Source organism: Gopherus evgoodei, chromosome 8 (genome assembly GCF_007399415.2).
Source record: "Gopherus evgoodei ecotype Sinaloan lineage chromosome 8, rGopEvg1_v1.p, whole genome shotgun sequence".
Taxonomy (NCBI): domain Eukaryota; kingdom Metazoa; phylum Chordata; order Testudines; family Testudinidae; genus Gopherus; species Gopherus evgoodei.
Window position 1 is genome coordinate 75,564,566 of NC_044329.1, and position 23,446 is coordinate 75,588,011.

Below are 23,446 nucleotides of genomic sequence, written 5' to 3' on the forward strand. Positions count from 1 at the left end.
CCACTTCTGTTAATCAGAGATCACACACCTTACCTCTCTTCTCTTTCAAGCTTAAACTACTGAAATTCCATTTAATTTTTTGCTTACATGTTTATTTATCTGAATCTTTCATCAGTTATACAGGGCCAAGCTGTGTTAAAGACCTCTTTCCTGAGCTGTGGTCTGACTGCCATATTGAGCACTCATGCAGTTTATCTTTTAGGAATCCCACTACTGTGGGAGTTTGAGGTCAGACAAAGCTCATGCCTTTCCCAAAAGATGCCTAAAAAGGACACCATTGTTGGTCCTCATAATATTTTATAAAGCACTTCAATCAACAGTTTAAGCTTTTGACTAGCAATAATTAGTCTAACGTGTAATGTTCCACAAGGCATACCTTGAGTCAATCCAGAAACTGAAGCTACTGCAGAATGCAGCTGACCTTTTATTAGTGCTTCATATAGGCAGCACGTAATACTAGCGTTTCTTAGACTTCTGGAAACTCACTGCTTGTCTGCAAGTTTTCAACTGAACTCAAAGGACTTGAGTTCTGACAGTAGTAATCAGAGAGGTGTTTGCCCTGGAAATCCCTTAGGCCACGTCCAGACTAGGTATTAAAATCGATTTTAGATACGCAACTTCAGCTACGAGAATAACGTAGCTGAAGTCGAATTTCTAAAATCGAGGTACTCACCAGTCTGGACGGCGCTGCATCGATGTCCGCGGCTCTCCGTGTCGATTCCGGAACTCCGTTCGGATTGATGGAGTTCCGGAATCGATGTAAGCACGCTCGGGGGTCGATACATCGCGTCCAGACTAGACGCGATATATCGATCCCCGAGCTATCGATTTTAACCCGCCGATGCCGCGGGTTAGTTAGTTGAGGCTGGGAGGAGTGGAGGGAGGAAAGAGGAGAGGAAGACAGTCTGCTGGCAGCTTATTCTCCATTAGGAGCTCTCATTTGTAGTACTCACTGTCTACCTCTAGATCGCCAGAGCGTGGCATTTGTTAATCCTCCATAAAGCCAATGTTTCCCCTCAGATATTCTTGGATGGAATAGGGGAAGAATTACGGGATGGGCAAATATGGGATTATAAATACACATCATGATGGGCCCTGATCCTACAAGCCCACGTGTGAGAAGTCTCACCAACTTGAGTATCATAAACTTCATTGTGTCTGCAGGATTGGGTAACAGGGTGAGCAAATGCTACACTATTGTATGGCTAGTTCATTACATATACAGTGAGTTTTTCATTTTGTATTATATTTTTTAATATTGTAAAATTAGGGCCACAGAGAGGTAATAGACACATAAACACTGAGAATGACAGATAGGTAGTAAGTAAAATTATTATGCTGGTTTATAAACTCATCAAGCTTACTACTTAGTAAATTTCAAGTGGATCTGAATTCTTTAAATGTTGTATTAATTTAACAGGGCATTTGTAACTTTTCACACTACCTGTTGATGTGAATTGCTCCTCTGTCCTACAAAGAGCATTGTGGAACGCAACTGCATTGTGTCAAGTACTATTTCATTGCCTTGAGATCTTATTTTTGGTGGACATCAGACAATATGTCTCAAATTAATTTGGAGTGTCAATCATCATCTTTTGACAAGCCATTCACACCTCTCTAGTTACTGCAAGATCTATGCAGATTTTAGTGTCAAGACAGCTCTGACATGCACTTGAAGAAGTTCACTTCTAGCTAGTATGGATTAAATTTTGTATACACCAAAATCCCCAACGTATGCCTAAACTGCTTGTAATAACTAAATTCACTACTTTCACCTCTAGAAAGTCAGTCACCAGTTTTCTGAGGCTACCAGAAATCACCACCCATCTCTCCATATATATGAATATAAAAGTATTCCTAAATCAAGTAGTTTTTGATGTACTGTCAACTTAGCTCAAAACTTCCATAAAAATACTACCCCAGCATAAGATCATAATGGAAAATTTCAGGGAGACTGATACACATTTCGTAGAGAATTAGGGACAGTCAAAACCAGACTTGTGATAAAAGTTAGCTACCACTTCACCATGGACTGACACCAGCATAATCAATTTAAAAAAAAATAATGATCAACTACCTGAAAATTGTTATGTAGTTTTAAGAAATGTGGAAAATGTATCTTACAAATAAAATTCAACAAGGCAAGCTAAAATGGAAAATGTAATTCTTAATGACTAGGAAAGAGGATTAAAACTAATTTTGTATTAAATCTTTTATTAAAATTGAGCTATTTTTACATATTTAAAATATTTTATCCAAAAATGACAATATTTAAGAAAACAATTATATGAAAGCACTTGCATAAAATGTGTAAAATCATTACTGAGCAATATATAGCAATATATACCATGATCCAAAAATGTAGGTCAGGACATTAGAATACCTGAGTTTTCAATAGGCTGGTTTTCCAGATGTCACTGATTCTTACAGTTTTATTTCATAATGTATCTGGTCTCATATAAAGAGCACTTCTTTGGTTGGCAGAAACTGCACTGAAGAGAAAGATCGATCAGAAATATATTCAAGGCTTTTCTTCAGAATCTTCTCCCAAGTGAAGATCCACTGTTTGACATGTCAGGAAGGACTCCCAGGTAGCAAGGCACTTAAAGAAAACAGATTCTTATGAATAAGGAATATGGATTTTTGGTAAAACTGGTAGCTAAGGAGAAAACAAGAAAAGACCTATATGTATCTACATCTATATTTACCACAAACTGCTTCTGTGAGGAGTTACAGTGAGTAATAAATATGGTTTCCTAGAGAGATCAATGATACACTGTTAGCCAACGTGCTGAGCTACAAATAAATATCACTCCTGGATAATGACAAGCACACACTGCAAACATCACAAGTGTACATATTAGCATAAGGGAAGACATGGTAAGGAGTCTTCCATTAATTACGCTCTTCTTTAATCTCTCACTTTACATACAGGCAAAGATATCTTCCAAACAGACTGCATCAAATTAAAAGGAATGCAACATCAAACTGTTGGTTATAGTTCCTTAGCAATCTCTAAGGATTCATACTTGAGATCTAATATCCTTTCTCAGTTAAATGAAATCAAATCCATTTGTTTCTAAACACAAAGTCATAGATTGTTCTGTGTACTAAAGAATAGAATCAAAGGGAGGAGGAAAAAATGTAGCTTTTCTAGGACAAACATATACCTCTCCTGATGGCAAAACATATTTTTAATTTTGCAAATAGTTTTTTATTTTAGGAACCAATGTTATGTACATTGGGGGGAGGGATAGCTCAATGGTTTGAGCATTGGCCTGTTAAACCCCGAGTTGTGAGTTCAGTCCTTGAGGGGGCCACTTAGGGATTTAGGGCAAAAATTGGTCCTGCTAGTGAAGACAGCGGGCTGGACTCAATAACCTTTCAAGGCCCCTTCCAGTTCTAGGAGATAGGTAAATCTCCAATTATTATATTAGCATCAAATTACTTTGATAAATCCTTTTTGGCTCAAGTTGATTTGAATGAATGTCTGTAGCTCAGAACACAAAGTTGCTTGGCACACCATTTTAAATTACAGGTGAATGTTAAGATGTCAGTTCTCAAAGAAAACCTATGATTAATGAGTGTTGTGTGCACTGGCAGTCACCACTCAAAGCTTTCAAACTTTCCAAGTTTCTGTCACCTAGAGTGAGCCCTTACAAAAGGTGCAAACATTCAGTGCTGCCACTATGCTGTGGTAGCTTTATCACTTTTGATGCTACAGGAAAATATGAAATTGTGCATGAAATTTAGTTTTCTCACCCATATATCTGTTAATACAGAAGAGTAACACACCTTAATTACTACTTCCTGTACACAATCTTTTCAAGAAGAATCTGCAAAACTGATACTACATAAGTCTTCTGAACATCTATAGGGAAAAGCATTTATCATATTAAATACCAAACAGCATGCTCCATTTATTCAAGCTTACTATTAATTCCAATTGCTCTGAAAATGGCATTGTTCCTTGTGTGAAAAACTTCTGGAATAAGCTATTTAAGCTACAGTAGTTTACTATACGTGAATAAAATAAAATACATAGCATTCGTTATTGTTTAGCAGAAGTGAAAAGGTCAATAGGTGAAGTTGCAGCTTTTGTCTTATCTGACATATTTATAGGAAAAACCTTCAAAGTTTAGCCATGAAAACTCTATTTATTAATAGTGATGTGTCATTGTCACAAAAGCCCTGGATTTCATGATTTTCAGGGGTTTTCTTCTTCTTCTAAAGTGACTAAGTCTTGGTATTCCTGGATACCTGCATTAAAGCAAGTAGGTGGGATGGTGAAAAGGTCACAAGGAATCTTGACAGAAAATCCCAAAGGTCAGGACACAGGGAAGCACAGGAGGACAAAGCAGGGGGATGGATGAATGACAACACAAAGGATCAGAACCATGGAGTCATTAAAAATTAAGGAAACCTGTGCTCAAAAGAATGACATTGTAAGATATAAAGGGTTAGTATCGAAATGCCCAAGAGAGCAACAAAAGAAAATATTTAGAAGCCTTATTCTGTATAGCTCCTTGGTTACTACACAACATGTCAGTGACTCTGTGGTTTGTATTTATTCACAAGGTGGCTTAGATCATCCCTTGTGCTAGAGACCCCCTGTGTACAGAGCAGCAAAGAATCCTGTGGCACCTTATAGACTAACAGACGTACAGAGTCCCTCTGATCCTTTTTTGATCATTCCCTGCTGACAAAGTCCCTTACTGATTCCCACTTTTTCAGCGGCAAACAGTAACCCTGTATTTCCATTCTGGAGATAGGCACCTCAAAGTCAAAGGAAGGAGAGGAATGAAACCATTAGATAGGATTTATGTGAAGAGCTGCATTTCTGTGCTGAATGACTAGATTGGGGAAAGGTTTCTTTGAGATGGCGAAAGAGTGCTGAATATGAGGAGAGAAGCAGCAGAAACAGTGCTAAAGGGGAGCAGTTGGTGCCAGTTGATTTATGGGTGGAAATTAAGGTTGGTTTTGACATTCTGTGTAAAGTCCCTAATAAATGGAGTTGTTATAGATTCTCTCTCTATCTCTCTCTCCCATATACAATATGACAGCAGCTGAGAATATCTGAGATACTTGAGTTGGAGGCTTCCTCTTGGTGCAAAATGACCAGGGGGTGGCTACTTGCTGGGTGCTTTCCAATGATGATCCTAGATTCTGGGATTTGTTTCCTCACCTTGGTTTACCAGTGCCAAGACTGGCTTATCTTCATGGAACGTTGCAAGGCACATCTATTTTCCTAAACTTTTTCTGGGGATTGAGAGGGGTGCTCAGTCAGGATGTGTGCTGAATGCTGTTTACTGAAGTCTTTTTTGATACTAGATCACTGCTTTTTGAATTGTGTTTTAGATTTTGTCCATGCGACTAAAGACTTCACATTATATACATCTGAGTAACTTAAATAAAAAATAGCAGCATGGTTGGAAGATAAGAGTGACATCGCATTACCACTCCAAACTGAGACAAAACATGTTTTTAAACTAATTCACACAACATTTGTTCTTTTATTTATTTATTTATTTATTAATTAACAGAATCAGTCCACTAAAGTTTTTTCAAGCAAAGATGTAAAGATCTTTTAGTAATGTATGCGGTTCAATTTTTAATTTATTCTCATTTATGTAACAAAAATTCATTTCTCAAAATATAGCAATTACTGTGGCTCATTTTGTTGTCAGACATCACTGTGGTGTTACAGCTGACAAGATTTATAATTAACCAACACAAAACTAGGTCTCTATGCCTTAGGCTCATGCTTTTTATACTGTGAAAAATGAACTACATAAAATCACATTACTTTAAAAATATGTACTTTAACCATTCTTCTAGACTTATTTTATTTAGTTCTTCTGGTAGAGAGAAAAAGGAGATTCTAAATAAAGGATCATCAACAGGTTTCAACCAGGAAGACAAAAGAAATGTTAATAGGAAATTTAATTTGTACATATAAGGCTTGTCATTTCGAAGGCAATTATTCATAAAACTACTGTAGATCAAAGCAAAAAGCTAAATATGCAACAATGAAGGAACAAGATCTTAAGTAACACTACTTTATCTAAAGCTAAAATGAATGTGTATTTCATTAGATCACTACTGAGTTACATATTTATACTGAATTATTTTTAGCAATAACACTGAAAAGGTCTCCATATTGCACAGTTGCATGTCTACTTCACGATAAAATATAAAAACAGAATGCACAATAATAATGGCAAGAGCAGCATGAAGTATTTAAAGTATAAAGGCTTGAATGTGTACAGTTGAGCGGTTCTTGAGCACAAAAAAAGAGTGAGAGAGACAGAGGGGTAGGAAAAAGCCACTTCCTATTATAAAGAAGAGAGCTTTGCTTTTAATTCCTATAGCTGAAATGACTGGAGGTTGGAAGGTGAAATCTGCCATCCAAATTGCCCTCTTACAGGAGAGTATTCTGTCTTCTGGAGGAAAACAGATTTTGATTTAACTAAGTTTGGAAAGTTAAAAAAAAAAATTCACAAAGCATTTGTTAAGCTTATAAAGTGGAAGCTCCTAAGGTCAGATGTGAAGTGCATGCATGTGCAGCTAACATAGCTATGCAAGGATATGACCAGCCAAATGTGTGAATATGAAGACATTCAGGGTGCACTTACAAATCAATCCATTTTTCAAAGGTTTTTCCTATGAAGAGGAGGTTGAATAAAGTTTTGGAGTTGGAGAGAAGAAGTTACTTTGTTAGGTATGTGGCTTTTTTGGCCCATTTTTGCATGTGTGAGTGTACAGCATATCAGGTTGTGGACAGAAACTTTTTTATAAATTTGAATCAATAAATAAGAGATTAGCACAGAAAATTACTTAAATTCTTCAAGAAGAGCAAGCAATATTGGTACTGGTAAGGATCTCACTATCCCATCAATGATAAACGAGCTCTGCTTCTGACTAATCTGCAAAGGCTGAACAGGATTACAGTAGTTTGACACATGAAAAAAGTAAAATTAGCAGCTATCTTTTAAAAGAAAGGCTCATTTGTGCAGAAAGAAAACTTTTTCTCTCAGTGCCAAAAGTAATTAAATATCACTTCATTGTACGTTATGAAAGGAATTCTACCTCCACTCAGTGGAGAGTCCAACACACACACTGGAAAACACAAGCTCTGGGCTGTACAGTCATTTGGTTACACAAAGCCTACGTTTTTCTGGCCTTCAGATTTTGTTGCAAAGCTCAGCCATTTTACTTAGGCTTTTCCAGAAGAAATGAGTTACCAAGGCTCTTTTTCTTTTGATGGTAGAAGAGAGTGTCAGTTTTGTTAATATGTTTTTAATTTTGTTGGTACTAGACAAGATTGTGAGAAAAAGCATGTGAGGAAAACAACTAGGAGTAATCACAGTAGTTCTTTGAAGCCAGAGTTCAGTACTTCCAGTTATCTGCTTTGCTTTCACTAAATTGTATCATGTGATCTTTGAATTTTAGATGTCCTAGTAAAATAAAATAAAATGTTGTGTAGTGACTTTTTTTGTATCTTGTTTTATTTTACTAAATATAATTTTTTCCAGTATGGCTGTGAAGAACTTTTGTACATACCAGAACAAGAAAATATTTAACTCACACTTCAATCAGCCATAATCAGTTCTAAGCTATAGGTGACTTGCCCAGCTGTAAACTCCACCTTTTGGACATAAAAACAACTTTATCTTTCCAGTATTTTGCAACTGGTCTGCAATGTAATACATGATACCTAGGTAGCTCCAGTGCTCAAGTCAATGGAGATACATATGAGTGCAAGAAATCTGCCTGCATCGCTCTAAATGCAGGATCAGGGATCTGTCCACTGATCCCACCTATATAATTTCTTAAAAGAAAAAACAGTGATTTGTTACAATTCAGGAATAAAACTACTGTAATAAAATATTTTTTAAATATCTGTTATAGTTTCAGTATCTCCATCAAATGGAGAAAAATCTCTCTACGTTAGACCAGCCATTTTAGTGATGAAAATTTTTAAGTAGTTTACATTTTGTAATTACATATAATGATCTGAGTATTTCACTGCACCACACTTTTTCTTTAGCCAGGACAAACCAACACTCCACAACTAGTAACATCAAAAAAGTGCCAAATGTCAAAAGATTAAGCTCAGGCACTTTTGCTTGGCAACTATCAACATGCTTAAAGATGAAAGGAAAAGCAAGTTTTGCACTCTTCACTTCAATCATATACTAGACGGCTGTAAGGATGATTTTATTTTTAAGTTCTTTGTTGGTTTCTGGCATTAGAAATACCCAGTTCTGACTTTCCTGTTTTGATGAAAGAACTAGGTTCAATGTTTTGAGGACCTGGATGCTGATTGGATTTGGACCTGATATAAATGTTGTATATAATCCCCACCCGCACTCATCTCTAAATAAATTCTTTCAGGCATTATAATGAGGCAGAAAAGGGTATACAAACCATTTCAAAAAATAATTTACAGGACACCAACAGTGTTGCATTCCTAGGACATCTTCACAGGAGAGGAAAAGTGGCTTACAGATTCCTGTATGCCTGAGATATCCACATGCTCCTCATCGCACCCAAACTTCTCAAACAAATAAAAAAAGAGCTTTGTAAGAAATTACCTAAAAAGCCCTAATTTTTCAGCTGTATCAGTTTGATAGTACTTGATACAGACAGTTTTGTAGAGGCCTCTGATATTTAAATATTTAAATTAAAGTCCTAACTAAACTAAGACCATTTCTTTTCATGACAGAGAATCCAGGGACTGGATCTGTGTCTCAATTTATCTACAAGTTAACAAGATATTCCGTTATGGTTAACATTTGTATATATTCTTGATGTAGTCAGAGGTCACTAGGTGATTGAAAAAGAAGAGGATACCAAAAAACTTTAATGTCTGATTTCAGCAAATACTTTGATCTTAATATATATAACAGCAGATCGTCAATGTCCATGCCTCCCACAGACAATATGTTAATTACGTGGACCTGATTATCATGAGTTCTGTCTTTTCAATTACATTCTATTGCAATGATTTGTAATATCAGGACACAGTCATCTATTCAGAACAAGCCACAAAAAGCTCAGAAAAAGGAGATTGCAAAGTATCAAAACTGTATTAATAAAGGAAACAAATGATTTCTTTCCCAATTAACAAATAGTTTATTGGGCTGCAGTGCATTTTTCTAAGTAAAAAGAAGCTTTTAAACAAAACAAAAAAAAAAATGAAAAAAATCACAGAAATATCTAGCCTACCAGGATTCTTACAAAATGTACACTGAGAACAATACCATTTTTTATCATGAAGAAGCTTCACAGAACACTCTGCAAACCTTGTCAAGTGTTTTCTAGTTCTCCTTACAAATACATATATAAACTCTCTTTAATCAGAAACTGTATATACTCGTCAAAGGGGCAATAACAAAGATGATTAGAAACCATACATTTGCTGATAAGTCTTGGGATGACACCATTTGCTTTCTTTCTAGATTAATGGAGACTTCAGTTATGTAAAGTACCAATGTATCTATTTGTTGTACACCACTATATAAAGGACACAGTTTTAGTAAACTTAATTTATTTATTTTTTTTTTTACAGTGTATATAATGTATTCTCCCTGTAATTTTCCCAAAATTTTATCACCACTATTTTGTGTTGATTTTGTTGCTTGTTTGCAATTTGAATGATATTAGAGATCTTTCCTAGATCATATAGTACTGGGAATACGGTTAATTTTTAAAGATAAAAGAAAAAAAACAGTTTTATTTTACACAAAATCATTTACATGAGTGAGAGTTTTCAGGGAAGCATCCTCATGCAGCCCCAGAAAAAGGTTTTCCCAACTGAAACACTATAGCTCACATTGAACAGAAAAAAATATATGTTCAAATTTCTGTGCTTAGTAAAACAAGACTGCCCTCTGTTGATGATGAACTTAGGATCAGCATGCTTGGGCTCAAGTAAAATACATACCATGTATACTGGCCAATTAAACACCAATTTGACAAAAATATTGAATTTGAACTTAACATGTTCAAATGAGGATACAGACAATTATTTTTAAAAACAATGCACTGACTTCTAAGAGGAACGGAAATAAATAAAAAGTGATAAAAATAAAACAAAAAGGTGTGTTTTACCTGTTCATAATAGTGGATATTATTTTCGGCCACACTAAGAAATGCTGTTTTCATATCATGTTGCATGTTTTGTTTCCATCTATCCCAGTCAGCCTTCAGAGCGTTATTGGCACATTCCACTTTATCTTCAAGATTTCCAATCTCTTCCGTAGGCTAAATAAAAATATTAAATAGTTAAAGTTATTTAGAGAAGGTCATTATTTAAAATGTGCTTGAAACCTGGTGGTCATAGCATAGTAAACTGAACAGAATACAAGACCACAGCATAATATTAAACTCAGGATGAAGAAAGTCCTGTGCTTCATTGTTAATCCTGGATTTTATACAAACCAAGTACCTCAATACAATTTCTAAAAGACTAGTATGACACAAAATCCAGAAAAGAATGTAACTGTTACCAAAAATAATCTTGTCAATTGCAAAGTTAGTCTTTGGTATCATTATTTGCACTTAACAGAAATGGATTTCCTCTCTGCCAAAAAAAAGAAAAATACAAAACCACACCCACCACCACACCTCTGCGGGATGCAGAATGCAATTATCCAAACTGGAATTTGGCCAGGCCATCTGAGAAAATTGTGCTGAGGTCTTTAATAATATCGCACAGTTGTGATCTGTATTTTCTCTGAAAGACAATTCAGAGGGAAGGCAATGGAACTTTTATGCAGGAACTTTCCACCTTCCTGTATTGCACCTTACAATCTGACTGAGGAACTAATCAGTACGGGAGAAAAAAATATTAAAACAAGGGTCTTTGCTGCAGGCTAACTTTTCATTTCTTTAGAAGCCTTCTCAGGGAGCCTGGATCTGCAGCCTTCAGGCTGGTGAGCAGATAGTTTCTTCTAATTACTATAGATGCCAAAACTGAGTGTTGAGCCTGGTGAAATATGAGACATTTAATGGGGTAAGGTCCTCTACTTAATGAACCATCTAGCCCTTCCAATAACTGCTCTTACCTTTGTACCTATTGCAATTTCTGAATCAAGCATGATAAATTTGGCTTGCAGCAAATATGGTAACAGATAAATCTTCTATAGTCATGGAGCAAATTACTGTCCTGGGATTGCACAACGACCGTTGGTAATATACACTCTTTTCTGAAGTAATGATTTTTTGTTGTTGTTGGTTTGTTTTTGTTTAAGAGATTAGACGCAAGTTCTTTTCTTGATAGAAATTTTTTCTGCTGATTCTTCAATCAGCGGAGTGCCAAGAATGAGAAAACTGAACACAGTAACTGGAACTTAGTGAAGGAAAACAAATATACAAGTTACCCCAGTAGACCCCTAATGAGCCAATGTTCTATATTTAGACGGAGCACAGGTGAAGATCAGCTCTATAGTGGCTTCGCTGCAATTCTGAAACGCAGCTGTGCTCTAAGGACCTGGGAAAATCAGGCAGAAATATTGCCAATAATGCAGCGGGTAGTTTCAGCCACTGCTGGGGAAACTCCACCTCCTTCTGTTCCCTCCACGAGGCAGACCCCATTTATCAGGCATCCTGCATCTCAAACACTCTGACCTGTTCTCAGGTCAAGAGCTCCATTGGTGTAAAACTGAATAATACCCCTGAAGCTAAGAAGCTCAAAGGGCAAAAGCTCTTGTTAATCTGAACCTCCAAAAGTTTGCAATAACCAGTGATGCCTTTAGATAATTAGGGTTCAACTGTAATTTAACATGCACATAATGTGTATGAATCAAAATTCAGACCACACCACAGAGTACGGAGAGCTTGAGGTGTGCACCCACTACTCTAAACAAGCCATGAAGGACACTGTTCTGATATAAGTGGTGCCTGCGGCACAGCATACTTCTTTAGAACCTCAGTAAGCGACCCTGTTTGAAACCCTTGCAGACCAAGAGACTGCATCTGCCATCCTGAGACTCTGTGCTATGTCCATGGGTGCAAGCAGCACATGAAAATCTCTTGCTGTAAGAAAAATACTGCCTCTGTAACTAAGCGGAGACAACCTGAATTAGTCAAGCAGCCCACTACCTGGTACATTTCCATTACATAAGACTGTGGAAATTTCTCTTTGCTCCCATATATTTTCAGCATGCACTTCACCAATTCTTTATGATACAAATGGTTGGGCACACTATACACCCTGTTCAAATAATGAACAGCAGTAATTCTACAGACCATCAGCAGCATGACACTTCAATATGTGGTGAAGCTCAAGGAACCAAAATTACTCTCTTGGCCATACCCTGTATGATCTAATTGTGTTTTTCAAAAATACTAAAGCAGATTGCCTTAAAACCCCTCCCACCTTTTTTTCCTCTTCAAAATACCACATATTTTTCATTGGTGGTTGCGTTATGGGAAGACAGTTGAATGAACTGGGCAACATACATGAAAAATGAATTTTCTCTCTCAAAAATAGGCTGGGCAGAACTCAATTTTTTATTTGTTTGTTTGTAATTTCAAAAGATATCTATTTTTATTTTTAAGCTTTTTTTATTTTTATCAGTCTGAATTTTCACATTTGAAAGAGATGTCAGATAGTAACTGTTTAATGACAGTAGAAGCTGTATGTAGTGATCTCAAAACGTAAAGCCACAAAGCAGGGAATGCAGAGCTGCGGCTTCATCTCCAGTCCTAGGCATCACAGAACAAACTGGTCCAAACCCATTGTCCCATAGACATCAGCTGGAGTTTTCTTGGTGGAAGACAGAGGCTGTTTATCACACATTGTTCTGAGACATCCTGGTTTCACTGAGGCTGCACTGGGATTGGTGGCACAAATCAGCAAATCTTTAGTCTTTACAATCAGGACTGGTAATAGGAGTGTGCTGGAGGATGTTGCTGTAGGGTACAAAATAGGGTGCTGAGAGGCCACCCCACTACCGAGTAGCTCTGGCCCAGGGATGGCAGATGGCCCCCTGCACTCCCAAGCCAGTGAATGAGCGTGGCTGTGACCACAAGGCAGCATGAGGCTCCTTGTGTGGCCAAGGAGCCTGAGGTACCACATCCCTGTGGGAGGCTGCAGTAGTCCTGGATGGGCAGAGCAGAGACCCCCAGCCACAGGGAGGCCAATCCACTACTGAATGGTTCCAGCTCAGGGGGGTGGATGGCCCCTGCAACTCCCAGCTGGTGAGTGAGTGAATGGGGCCGTGATAGTAGAGTTGCAAAGGGCTTCCTGCCCAGCCGAGGCCCCAAGATACCACATACCTGCAGGCACTAAGTGTGGGGGGGGAAACTGCACTTGCCAACTCTATTAATGAGCATTTTTTTCCATCAATTTGTGTGTATCAGTTGAAAACATGGTTTACTGACAACTAACAATTTAAATAGAATCCTTCCAAAACTATTAGTTTTAAGTGCAGCAGCTTAGGCTGTCCTGGCTATCTGTGGCCATTGACATACCTTTACTTGTGTGGCACTTTCTAGGAACGCATGTTGAATATTCTTGCAGTAATGCATATGAAAATAAAATGAGTGTTCTTAAATCAGGTTTGCTAACTTGCGTTAGCTAACTTAGGTTAAATCAGCAGCAAAGACACAGAAATTCAACTTTTAACTCGGGTTAGTAGCTCAAGTACAACCCCAGGCCACTACTAGGCTTTAACTTGAGCTGCTAATCCAAGTTAAAAGCAGAGTTACCATATCTTCACTGGTATTTTAACCTGAGCCAACTAAACACTGGTTAAGAACACACTCTTTTTTTGCAGTGAGGAGATACCATTAGGGCTATCTTCTGCCTCCAGATATGCAGCATACACATCTTCCAGCAAAGTCGATGGGAAAGTTGGAGCTGCGTGTCAAAGCCAGAATTTAGACCTTAAGGCAGTATGTTCCATTTTATCATTTTGACTATGAAGCTTAGAATCTATTAAAAACATACCAGAAAATAAATCAAGAACCATCACTCACTTTAGCAGATAAATTCTGAAGCCAAACAAGCCAGCCATGACAGTAGAAATCAGGGAATAAAGGCCTGGTCTCTAAACAGTAACATGCACATAGTATGGTGCCGATCTACAAGATACTTACTTGCTGTTACAATTTATCCTCACAATAAAACTTGGTTATGCACATATTTTGTTTTGCCAGCCTTACTGAAGCAAGTAATTTTGATAGCTTAAGTCTCTTACGGAGTGATCCCAGCAGAAAACCATAGAGTTAAACAGACATTTCATTATTCACCAAGAACTCATATTCCAGACTATGACCAGGGGAGAAAGTTCGTTTACTGTACAAAGCAATGGTTACTCCCAACAACAAAGTCTTTATTTGAACTACAAGTTTTAACAGCAAAACCACTCAAGACACTGAAGAATACATAATATACACTCAGCTAACCCAATTATAAAAACACACAATATACCTTTCTTCTGACCCAGCATTTCTCAATAAAATTCATTTTTTTCATTCAAGAGTTGCATGAATTCCTATTTAGCTTTCAGGGTAGCATGTGAGTTAGAGAAAATGGTTTATGTTGTATACTAATATTAAACCCTTCTAGCCTGGTATTAAAGTAAAATACACAGCCCAAATACAATAAAGGGAACGTCAGGGTGTTATAAAGCCTGTGTTACTAGTTCAAATCCAGACCTGAACAGTATAACCACAAAGCTATCATTTAATGGTTATTTGATGGTCTAGGCTAAGTAAATTTCTGGTGTCAGTTCAGGCCAAACTAACACCTCTTCAAGTAACAAGGTATACTAATTAGCACATTTGTTGGCAATTCCAGGAAAGAGGCCAGGAATTACATAGGTATGAAGACTGAGGTTCTCTCTCCAGAACAAGGCTGAGTTACATTAGAGGGCATGACAGGGACAACTGCCAACATCTGTAAATTCTACAAAAACTAGGATTCGGGAGGACACCAAGTTCCCAGCCAACAGTGGGGTTACATGCTCTCTTCTGTGAATTAGAGGTTTTTTTTAAATAATGCAAGTCTTAAGATTTTAGGCCTTGGAAGCTAAATGTATTTTTCAGACGGTTCCTAAAGCTCTGTTCTCCTACGAAAACAGAACTCACACTGAATCCTGTATTTTGTTGCAATGCAATGTTGCATCAATGTGTTTTTTCATCATGCAATGAAAAAATTCAAATCAGCAGCATAGGTACACATAGTGCAACTGAGCACAGGATGGGACACAGCCATATTATACTATTCCTGTAGGGTACCTCATTCCCTCTGCTCAATCTTGTTCCAACAGGTTTCACATTTTTCTATCCCTACTTCCTCATCCAGTCAAGCACAGTGGCACGCGCTTGTAATGCAAGCTACCTGAGAGGTTCAGACTGGCGGATCACTCAGGGGTTCTGTGCTGCAGTACCCTATGCTGATCAGGTTTCTAGTGCCACTGACATTCTGGCCAGCGGATGGCTGAAGGACTGGCTAGAACAACACAAATGACGTGTTGTGATCGGCGCTCTCTGTGATGGCTGAAGGACCAGGTGATCAAGGTGACTTCCTCATCTAATGCCTCAGTTCCACCTCTTACTGAAAGATGAAACTAAACCCGTTGTGGCTGGTAACTGCCTATTTGCTGGTGGAACACAGAAGCCAACTTTCACGCGGTAAATAAGCACCCCAACTTTCACAGTAAAAATCAAGCTACTCCCATTTCAAAACAAGGCCAAAACAAGCCAATATCTAAGAACTCCAACACTCAATGTGACTAGACTCCCCCAGCGTGAAGTCTGGGACTGTGGTGGGCCTTGTGTGCACCCTTGACTCTCCCCTCTGCTTGCCGCCAGGAGTCGATTAAAAAAAAAAGAAGCCAAAAACTAGCCAACAAGCAACTTACAAGCCAATTAAACCAAAAACGAGCCCAATTTCTGCATTTTTTTTGCGGGTTTGGCATGTTTGCAGTGGAACCTTGCAGAGCTACAGCCAGGCTAGGAGGGTAGGAAGCTTCCAGATGTTTATAAGCACCCAAAATAGTGTCTACTAGTGGCCGGAGGGGAGCAGAGCACCAAAAAAAGAATTTCCCATTTGCAGTTACTATTTAGAGGTATCTGGGAAAGAAGCCAAAAACTTAGGACTATTCTGGTCCAAATGGAACTGCTGTTAATTAAGTATGTAGGGGGAGGATTGAATTGCAAATGCTATGATCACTGTGATTGGCACCTTTTGACAATTACTAAATTATCTTTTTAAAACAAATTCTAGTGGTTGTTCCTACACTTCATAACTACTGAAAAAAAAAACAGTTCTCTTAAAATATATTCATGAATGTTAAACAAAAAAGTGGCTTGTTTCTATTTCTACATAGCTAAATTAAATACTTCAGAACAAATCAAAGTTTTACCAGAAAATCATACATTAAGGAAAGAAAGATTAAAATTGTTAGAGTTCAGTTTGAATTAGTCAAGCCCTTTAAATACACCAAAGCATATCTATAGCTGAATCAAATACCACAGTAGTAAGCTGAAGCAAATACAGACATACAACAAAGTAAAAAAATGAAGTGAAAGAATGATGGAACACTTAAAACAATTCACCTATCACAATTAAATGTATTTATAAAAAATACTAATGTACTTCCTAAAAATGATTTTCTGCAAAGTTGAATTAAAAATGTATATCTACAAAAAAAAAGAAAAAAACAAGTATTTCAAGAGTTCTCTAAACATACACCTCTACCCCAACAGAACGCTGTCCTCGGGAGCCAAAAAATCTTACTGCGTTATATCGAGCTTGCTTTGATCTGCCAGAGTGCGCAGCCCCCCTGGAGCACTGCTTTACCGCATTATATCTGAATTCGTGTTATATCGGGGTAGAGGTGTACATATAAGACCCCAAGCCTACCAATATTTATGCACTGAAGTAGTAGACCTAACAGGGGTACTGAGGTACTCAAGGACCTGATCTTGAAAACACTTACACACATGCTTAACTTTACTCACATGAGCGATCAATGAGACTCAGAATGAGATTGCTTTAACACATCCATAAGAATCAGGGATTTAAACAACAGACATAATGTATAGCTAGGCACTCACTTTTTTTCTCGGTGACTACTGCAAGAGATTTCTGGGGGAGAGGTGGAGGGTGAGAGAGGAGAGTATTATAGCGTTTGTCATATTGCAAGATTAGAAAAAGGTGTGAGGGTATAAAATGAAACTATTCAATTTATCAAATTAAAAACAAAACCTACATTAATGCAAATACAAAGACAGCACAATTAGTGCTAAAATTTTCATTCCTACAGCAAGGTTCACAGGCATACTACACATATGAAACATTTTTCTCCCCCTTTTTGTACGCACATGATTTATTAATTATATTATATTATAGTTTGTATAATTACTTATTTTGTGGCCATATAGTTATAGTTAAGACATATCGTGCAATTTAGGGTGAAACCCTTGACCTATGACTTAATTTGAACTGTGCATCCTTAAATGTTGCATTCACAGTTTTGCTGTCAATTTCCTTATTTAAAATAATATTAATTAAAAAAAAGACACACACACCCCCCGCGCACAATATTGCCTGTGGTTAACATTAGCATTTAAATTATCACAATTAATTATCTCAGTGGAGCTGAATAGGGTAGAGGTATGTTCATGCCTTTGCCACTGCTATTTAGCTGAAGACAATTTTTTGTAAAGCTATGTTTGGAAAACAGCAGCACAGGATCACATTGTGGTACCTGAATCTCTGTAGCAGAATGGCAGAAAATTAATACTTTTAAAATGAAAGCTTAGAATCTGCAAAATATTGTAAAATACAGCAAAAGTTAGAAGAGGCCAAATACTGAAGGATCTCTGATTTCCCCCTTATTTCCCACCTCAAAACTAAGCATGCAGAGTTAACTACTAAATAACTTAAACTTGAGATAGGTGATGAATTGCTCTGTTCTCTACAACCTACAATTCATTAATTATGAACTGACATAAGGAAGTATACCAGAGCAATACCTTTTTTCTACCTTATGAAACTTTGATTTCAGTATATTGTACCATGTTTGGTAACGTGTGGCACTAAAATCTAGTTTGTGAAGGAGGAATAATCCACTTGACAAAAGCATTGCAAGAGATGGGACTATCCCTCAAAAAATGAATAAATAATACAGTGTTTCTGGTTTAAAAGATATTTTGAAGGTGCTGAATCAGTTGCTGAAGTAAAAGGGATGAGGACAAGACAAAGCTGGTCTAAAACAGTTACTATCATGAAGATACCACAGAACCAATCAACCAACAAACAAATAAAAGGGGGGAGCTAGAGTGCAAAAATCTGAATCTCACACATTACAGAGGAAAAGAAATTTGCAACAAAATCCAAATAGCTACTGTTGAAAGATATAAAAAGTTGAGGTCAGAAACCCTGTAGGGCCCAGCTACCTTTAGTATTTTACCATAAATAGGAAACAGAACTTTCTATTGTAACTCTGAATTCTAAGAAACACAGAAAGTGAACAGAAGAATATTTTTGCTTTAAAACCATTGTCTTTTAAGTGAGTTACCTTAAGGATTACATGCATTCTTAGCTTTAAACTGTATTCATTTATGGAAGTTTCGTACGTTTAGCAACAGATAAAGAGATCTTTATTCTGTGTATTGAACAAAATATAGAGGCGTGAAAATTAGGCCTTAGGAATCTAGAACATTTACTGGCTAATTTAAAAAAATGTAATAATAAATACTTTACCTGTAGTACTTTTAATAAGCATATTTACATAACACACTAAAATCAAATAGTATAAGACTCCATAACATACGTGATAAAAATTAAGATGTTACGATTATTTCAGTGGAACTGTCAAAAACATCTGATGCACTTTGTCAGCTGGCTTCGCAACATTACTGAGAGGTCTGTCATCTGACTTGATGCTTTCCAGCCTCTTCAGATTTCAGGCCATGTCTTTGTGGCATCAGTCCCTCAGTGGGATATAAACCACAGAATACTGGCAGCAAGAGCTAATTCATTTGTTCCAACAAGGTTTATAATGGGAATTTCAGCATTTTAGATTTATTTTTCCAGATTTTTTTAAACAGTTATCTCACAATAAACCTTGTGTTAAATCCCACACTGAAGCTGAATTCAGTTCTCTCTTGTATGAAAACACAGCCAGGGCAGCAATATTCTACACTATTGGCTTTCTTCAGCTATATGTCAAATCACATATTGTTATGCAGAGAGACAGGGTAAATACAATGAGCTTGTATTCTTGATTTACTCAAACAGAAAATCTTAATGTCATGAAGTTCACTTTGTGACTCAAACCTACTTGAATGAAATCAGAAAGCCTCAGCAGTAACAGCTGTATTGACCTCAAAATATTTTGTATCCTTTATAACCTCCCGTTTCTTAAACCATTCAGTGACAAAGAACAATTTAACAACTCATCTAAAGATTTTGCACTAGCCTTTTATCAGCGCTAATGGCAGTTTGTGATTCAACATCTATGGCAGAAATGCTTTTCAAATTGGATTAGGGTTCCTGCCACTCATTGTCACCAGAATTTTTGACCACTAGATTGCACTGATAAATTCAGTCTGACATCTGAGAGGAGATTATCAAAAGCTATATAAGATCTGCTTAGAACTAAATTTTAAAAAACATACAAAATAGAGCCAACCTCAGTGGTGAATATTAATTATAATGAAAGCACCAGAGTAAGGTGCCCTCTCAACCATAAGCTTCTGCTTTCAGGTACTTCTTTTTACCCCCCCCCAAAAATAATAAAAATCCTTTTATGCTGAAATCACTGTTGTTAAAAACTTCAGCATATTGTTTAAACATAGTAAAAGTCTTAACCATTTAAAATTCATCTGAATATGAAAAATGTTTCATATATTTTACGAAAAGAAAACCATAACCATTTAAAAAAGAGTTATGCCTCAAGTGTGCTAAATCATTTTAATTTTAAAACTTCAAACTTGTCACTGACTTAGTTTTCAATGAGAACACACTTCCTAAGACAAGCTGAATGGTTTGTTTTGTTTATAAGTAAGGCTAAGATTTAGTCAGGAGTATTTTTAGTAAAAGTCATGGACAGGTCACAGGCAATAAACAAAAATTCACAGCCCCTGACCTGTCCATGACTTTCACTATTTTTTATATATATATATATACACACACGCCTGACTAAAACTCAGCAGTTCCTAGGGCCCAGGGTGCTGCTGTTCTGGGGGGCCCCAGGACACCGCTGCTGTGGGGGCTGGCGACTGACTGCCTCCAGCCACCCCTGCTCCAAGGCCCTGGGGACCGTTGTTTGGGTGCTTCTCCCATGCCAGCCGCTTGAGCAGCGGGCAATCCTCAGGGCCAGCCGCCCCAGGCTGCTGGAGCAGCGGTCAGTATGGCTGTCCTGAGGCACCTGAGCAGCTGGCCCCGGGATCAGCTGCACCAGCCCCTGCAGCTGTGAAAGTCACAGAAGCCAAGGAAAATAACGGAATCCGTGACTTCCACAATCTCTGACAGAATCACAGTTTTATTTAAAAGGGTCCAGCCCAAGCCCAAATGCCTACACCACAATTTTACAGCCCAAGCCCTGTGAGCCTAAGGATATGTCTACACTACGGGATCAGTCCGATTTTACATAAACCGGTTTTGTAAAACAGATTGTATAAAGTCAAGTGCACGCGGCCACACTAAGCACATTAATTCAGTGGTGTGCGTCCATGTACCGAGGCTAGCGTCGATTTCCGGAGCGTTGCACTGTGGGTAGCTGTCCCGTAGCTATCCCATAGTTCCCGCAGTCTCCCTCGCCCATTGGAATTCTGGGTTAAGATCTCAATGCAAAAACAGTATTGCAGGTGATTCTGGGTAAATGTCATCACTCAATCCTTCCTCCGTGAAAGCAACGGCAGACAATCATTTCGCGTCCTTTTTCCCTGGATTGCCCTGGCAGACACCATAGCACGGCAACCATGGAGCCCGTTTTGCCTTTGGTCACTGTATGTGTACTGGATGCTGCTGACACACGCAGTACTGCAGTGCTACACAGCAGCATTCACTTGCCTTTGCCAGGTAGCAGAGACGGTTACCATACTTATTGCACCGTCTGCCATGCCATTGTAAATTGGCGATGAGATGATGGTTATCAGTCATTCTGTACCATCTGCTGCTGTCATGGGTGCTCCTGGCTGGCCTCGCTGAGGTTGCCCGGGGGCACATGGACAAAAATGGGAATGACTCCCAGGGTCATTCCCTTCTTTATGTTTTATCTAAAAATAGAGTCAGTCCTGCCTAGAATATGGGGCAAGTCTATTAGAGAACCAGAGAGCACAGCCGCTGCATGTCAGAGCCCCAGAGATCACACAGAAATGATGAGCTGCATGCCATTCTAAGGGGTACCCCTGCAACAACCCCAACTGTTGCTTCCCTCCTTCCCCAACCCTCCTGGGCTACCGTGGCAGTGTTCCCCCATTTGTGTGATGAAGTAATAAAGAATGCAGGAATAAGAAACACTGACTTTTTAGTGAGATAGAATGAAGGGGAGGAAGCCTCCAGCTGCTATGATAGTCCAGGCAGTACAGAATCTTTTCTTTTGACATGAAAGTTGGGAGGGGGGTATGGAGCTCAGCCTCCAGTTGCTATGATGAAGTCGGTTACCAGCCGTTCTGCACCATCTGCCGGGAATGACCGGGAGTCATTCCCATTTTTTACCCAGGGGCCCCCGGCCGACCTCACCAAGGCCAGCCAGGAGCACTCACGGGTTGATGACGACGATGGATAGCAGTCATATTGTACCGTCTGCCACTGGGAAGGGGATACTGGTGTTCAGCGCTACAGCACCTCGTCTACCAGCAGCATGCAGTAGACATAGAGCGACATTCAAAAAATGCGAGAAACGGTTTTTTTCTCTTTTCTTTTGGGGGGAGGGGGAGGGAAGGGTGTAAATTGACGACATATACCCTGAAACACCCAGGAAAATGTTTTTGACCCTTCAGGCATTGGGAGCTCAGCCAACAATGCAAATGCTTTTCGGAGACTGCGGGGACTGTGGGATAGCTGGAGTCCTCAGTATCCCCTCCCTCCCTCCCTCCATGAGCGTCCATTTAATTCTTTGGCTCTCTGTTACACTTGTCACACAGCACTGTGCTGTGGACTCTGTCTATCATAGCCTGGAGATTTTTTCAAAAGCTTTGCCATTTCGTCTTCTGTAACGGAGCTCAGATAGAACAGATTTGTCTCCCCATACAGCGATTAGATCCAGTATCTCCCGTACAGTCCATGCTGGAGCTCTTTTTTGATTTGGGACTGCATCGCCACCCGTGCTGATCAGAGCTCTGCGCTGGGCAAACAGGAAATGAAATTCAAAAGTTCACGGGGCTTCTCCTGTCTACCTGGCCAGTGCATCCGAGTTCAGTTTGCTTTCCAGAGAGATCACAATGGTGCACTGTGGGATACTGTCGATTTGCAGCCACACTAACCCTAATCCGACATGGCAATACCGATTTCAGCGCTACTCCTCTCGTAGGAGAGGAGTACAGAAATCGGTTTAAAGAGCCCTTTATATCGATATAAAGGGCCTCATTGTGTGGATGGGTGCAGGGTTAAATCGTTTTTAACGCTGCTAAATTCGGTTTAAACGTGTAGTGTAGACCGGATCTCAGTCAGCTGAAACAAGCCAGAGCAGGTGTTTTATTGTAGTGTAGACATACCCATATTGTACCATTGAAGTCAATGAGAATATTACTATTGACTTGACTGAGAACAAAATCAAGCCCTGTGTGCGTTTAATTTTTCTGTGAAAGGAAATTCAGGGGAAAAAACATTTACATAGCCACTGAAATGTGGTAGGTGCTCAACAGATAAATAATATTGGGTCCCTGACCCAAGAAGATTCACTTTAAATAGAAAAAGGATGGGAGAAAAGGGATGCTACTAAAAGCAAAACTGTCTGAGTAGTGAAGGCTAGCACACATCTTGTTCGTTTTACTATTATGCTTATTTATTACAGAATGGTTGGGCACAAAACATATATACACCTTATCAGGAAGGACAAAGTTTTGGTTCTCACAGTAGTCATTACTTGGTGAAATTGCACGTATATTACAGCAGAACCTTGGAGTTACGAATGGCTCAGGAATGGTGGTTGTTTGTAACTCTGAACTGTTTGTAACTCTGAACAAAAAACTTTATGGTTGCTGTTTCAAAAGTTTACAGCTGAACATTGACTTAATATAAACTTTGAAACTTTACTATGCAGAAGAAAAATGCAGCTTTCCCTTTATCTTTTTTTCCAGTAGTTTATGTTTAACACACTACTGTACTTGTGCTCTTTTTTCGGGGGGGGGGGGAGGGGGGGGAAAGAATCTCTGCTGCTGCCTAACCATGTACTTCCGGTTCCAAATGAGGTGTGTGGTTGACTGGTCAGTTCATAACTCTGAGGTTCTACTGTATATGTCCTAAATTAAACAG

The 23,446-nt window shown here is 38.5% G+C and overlaps 1 protein-coding gene across 1 annotated transcript in view; it reads right to left on the reverse strand.

Moving 5' to 3' along the window:
- Positions 1-2,223: 2,223 nt before the first annotated feature.
- The window catches only part of SNX7 (sorting nexin 7), a 58,616-nt gene continuing 37,393 nt past the window's right edge, over positions 2,224-23,446 (reverse strand). Inside the window, exons 8-9 of the mRNA XM_030573263.1 lie at positions 10,117-10,269; positions 2,224-2,602 (exon numbers count right to left, since the gene is read on the reverse strand). Coding sequence (XP_030429123.1) covers positions 2,522-2,602; positions 10,117-10,269 — 234 coding nt within the window. The 3' untranslated portion in view covers positions 2,224-2,521. The remainder of the gene's footprint in view (positions 2,603-10,116; positions 10,270-23,446) is intronic.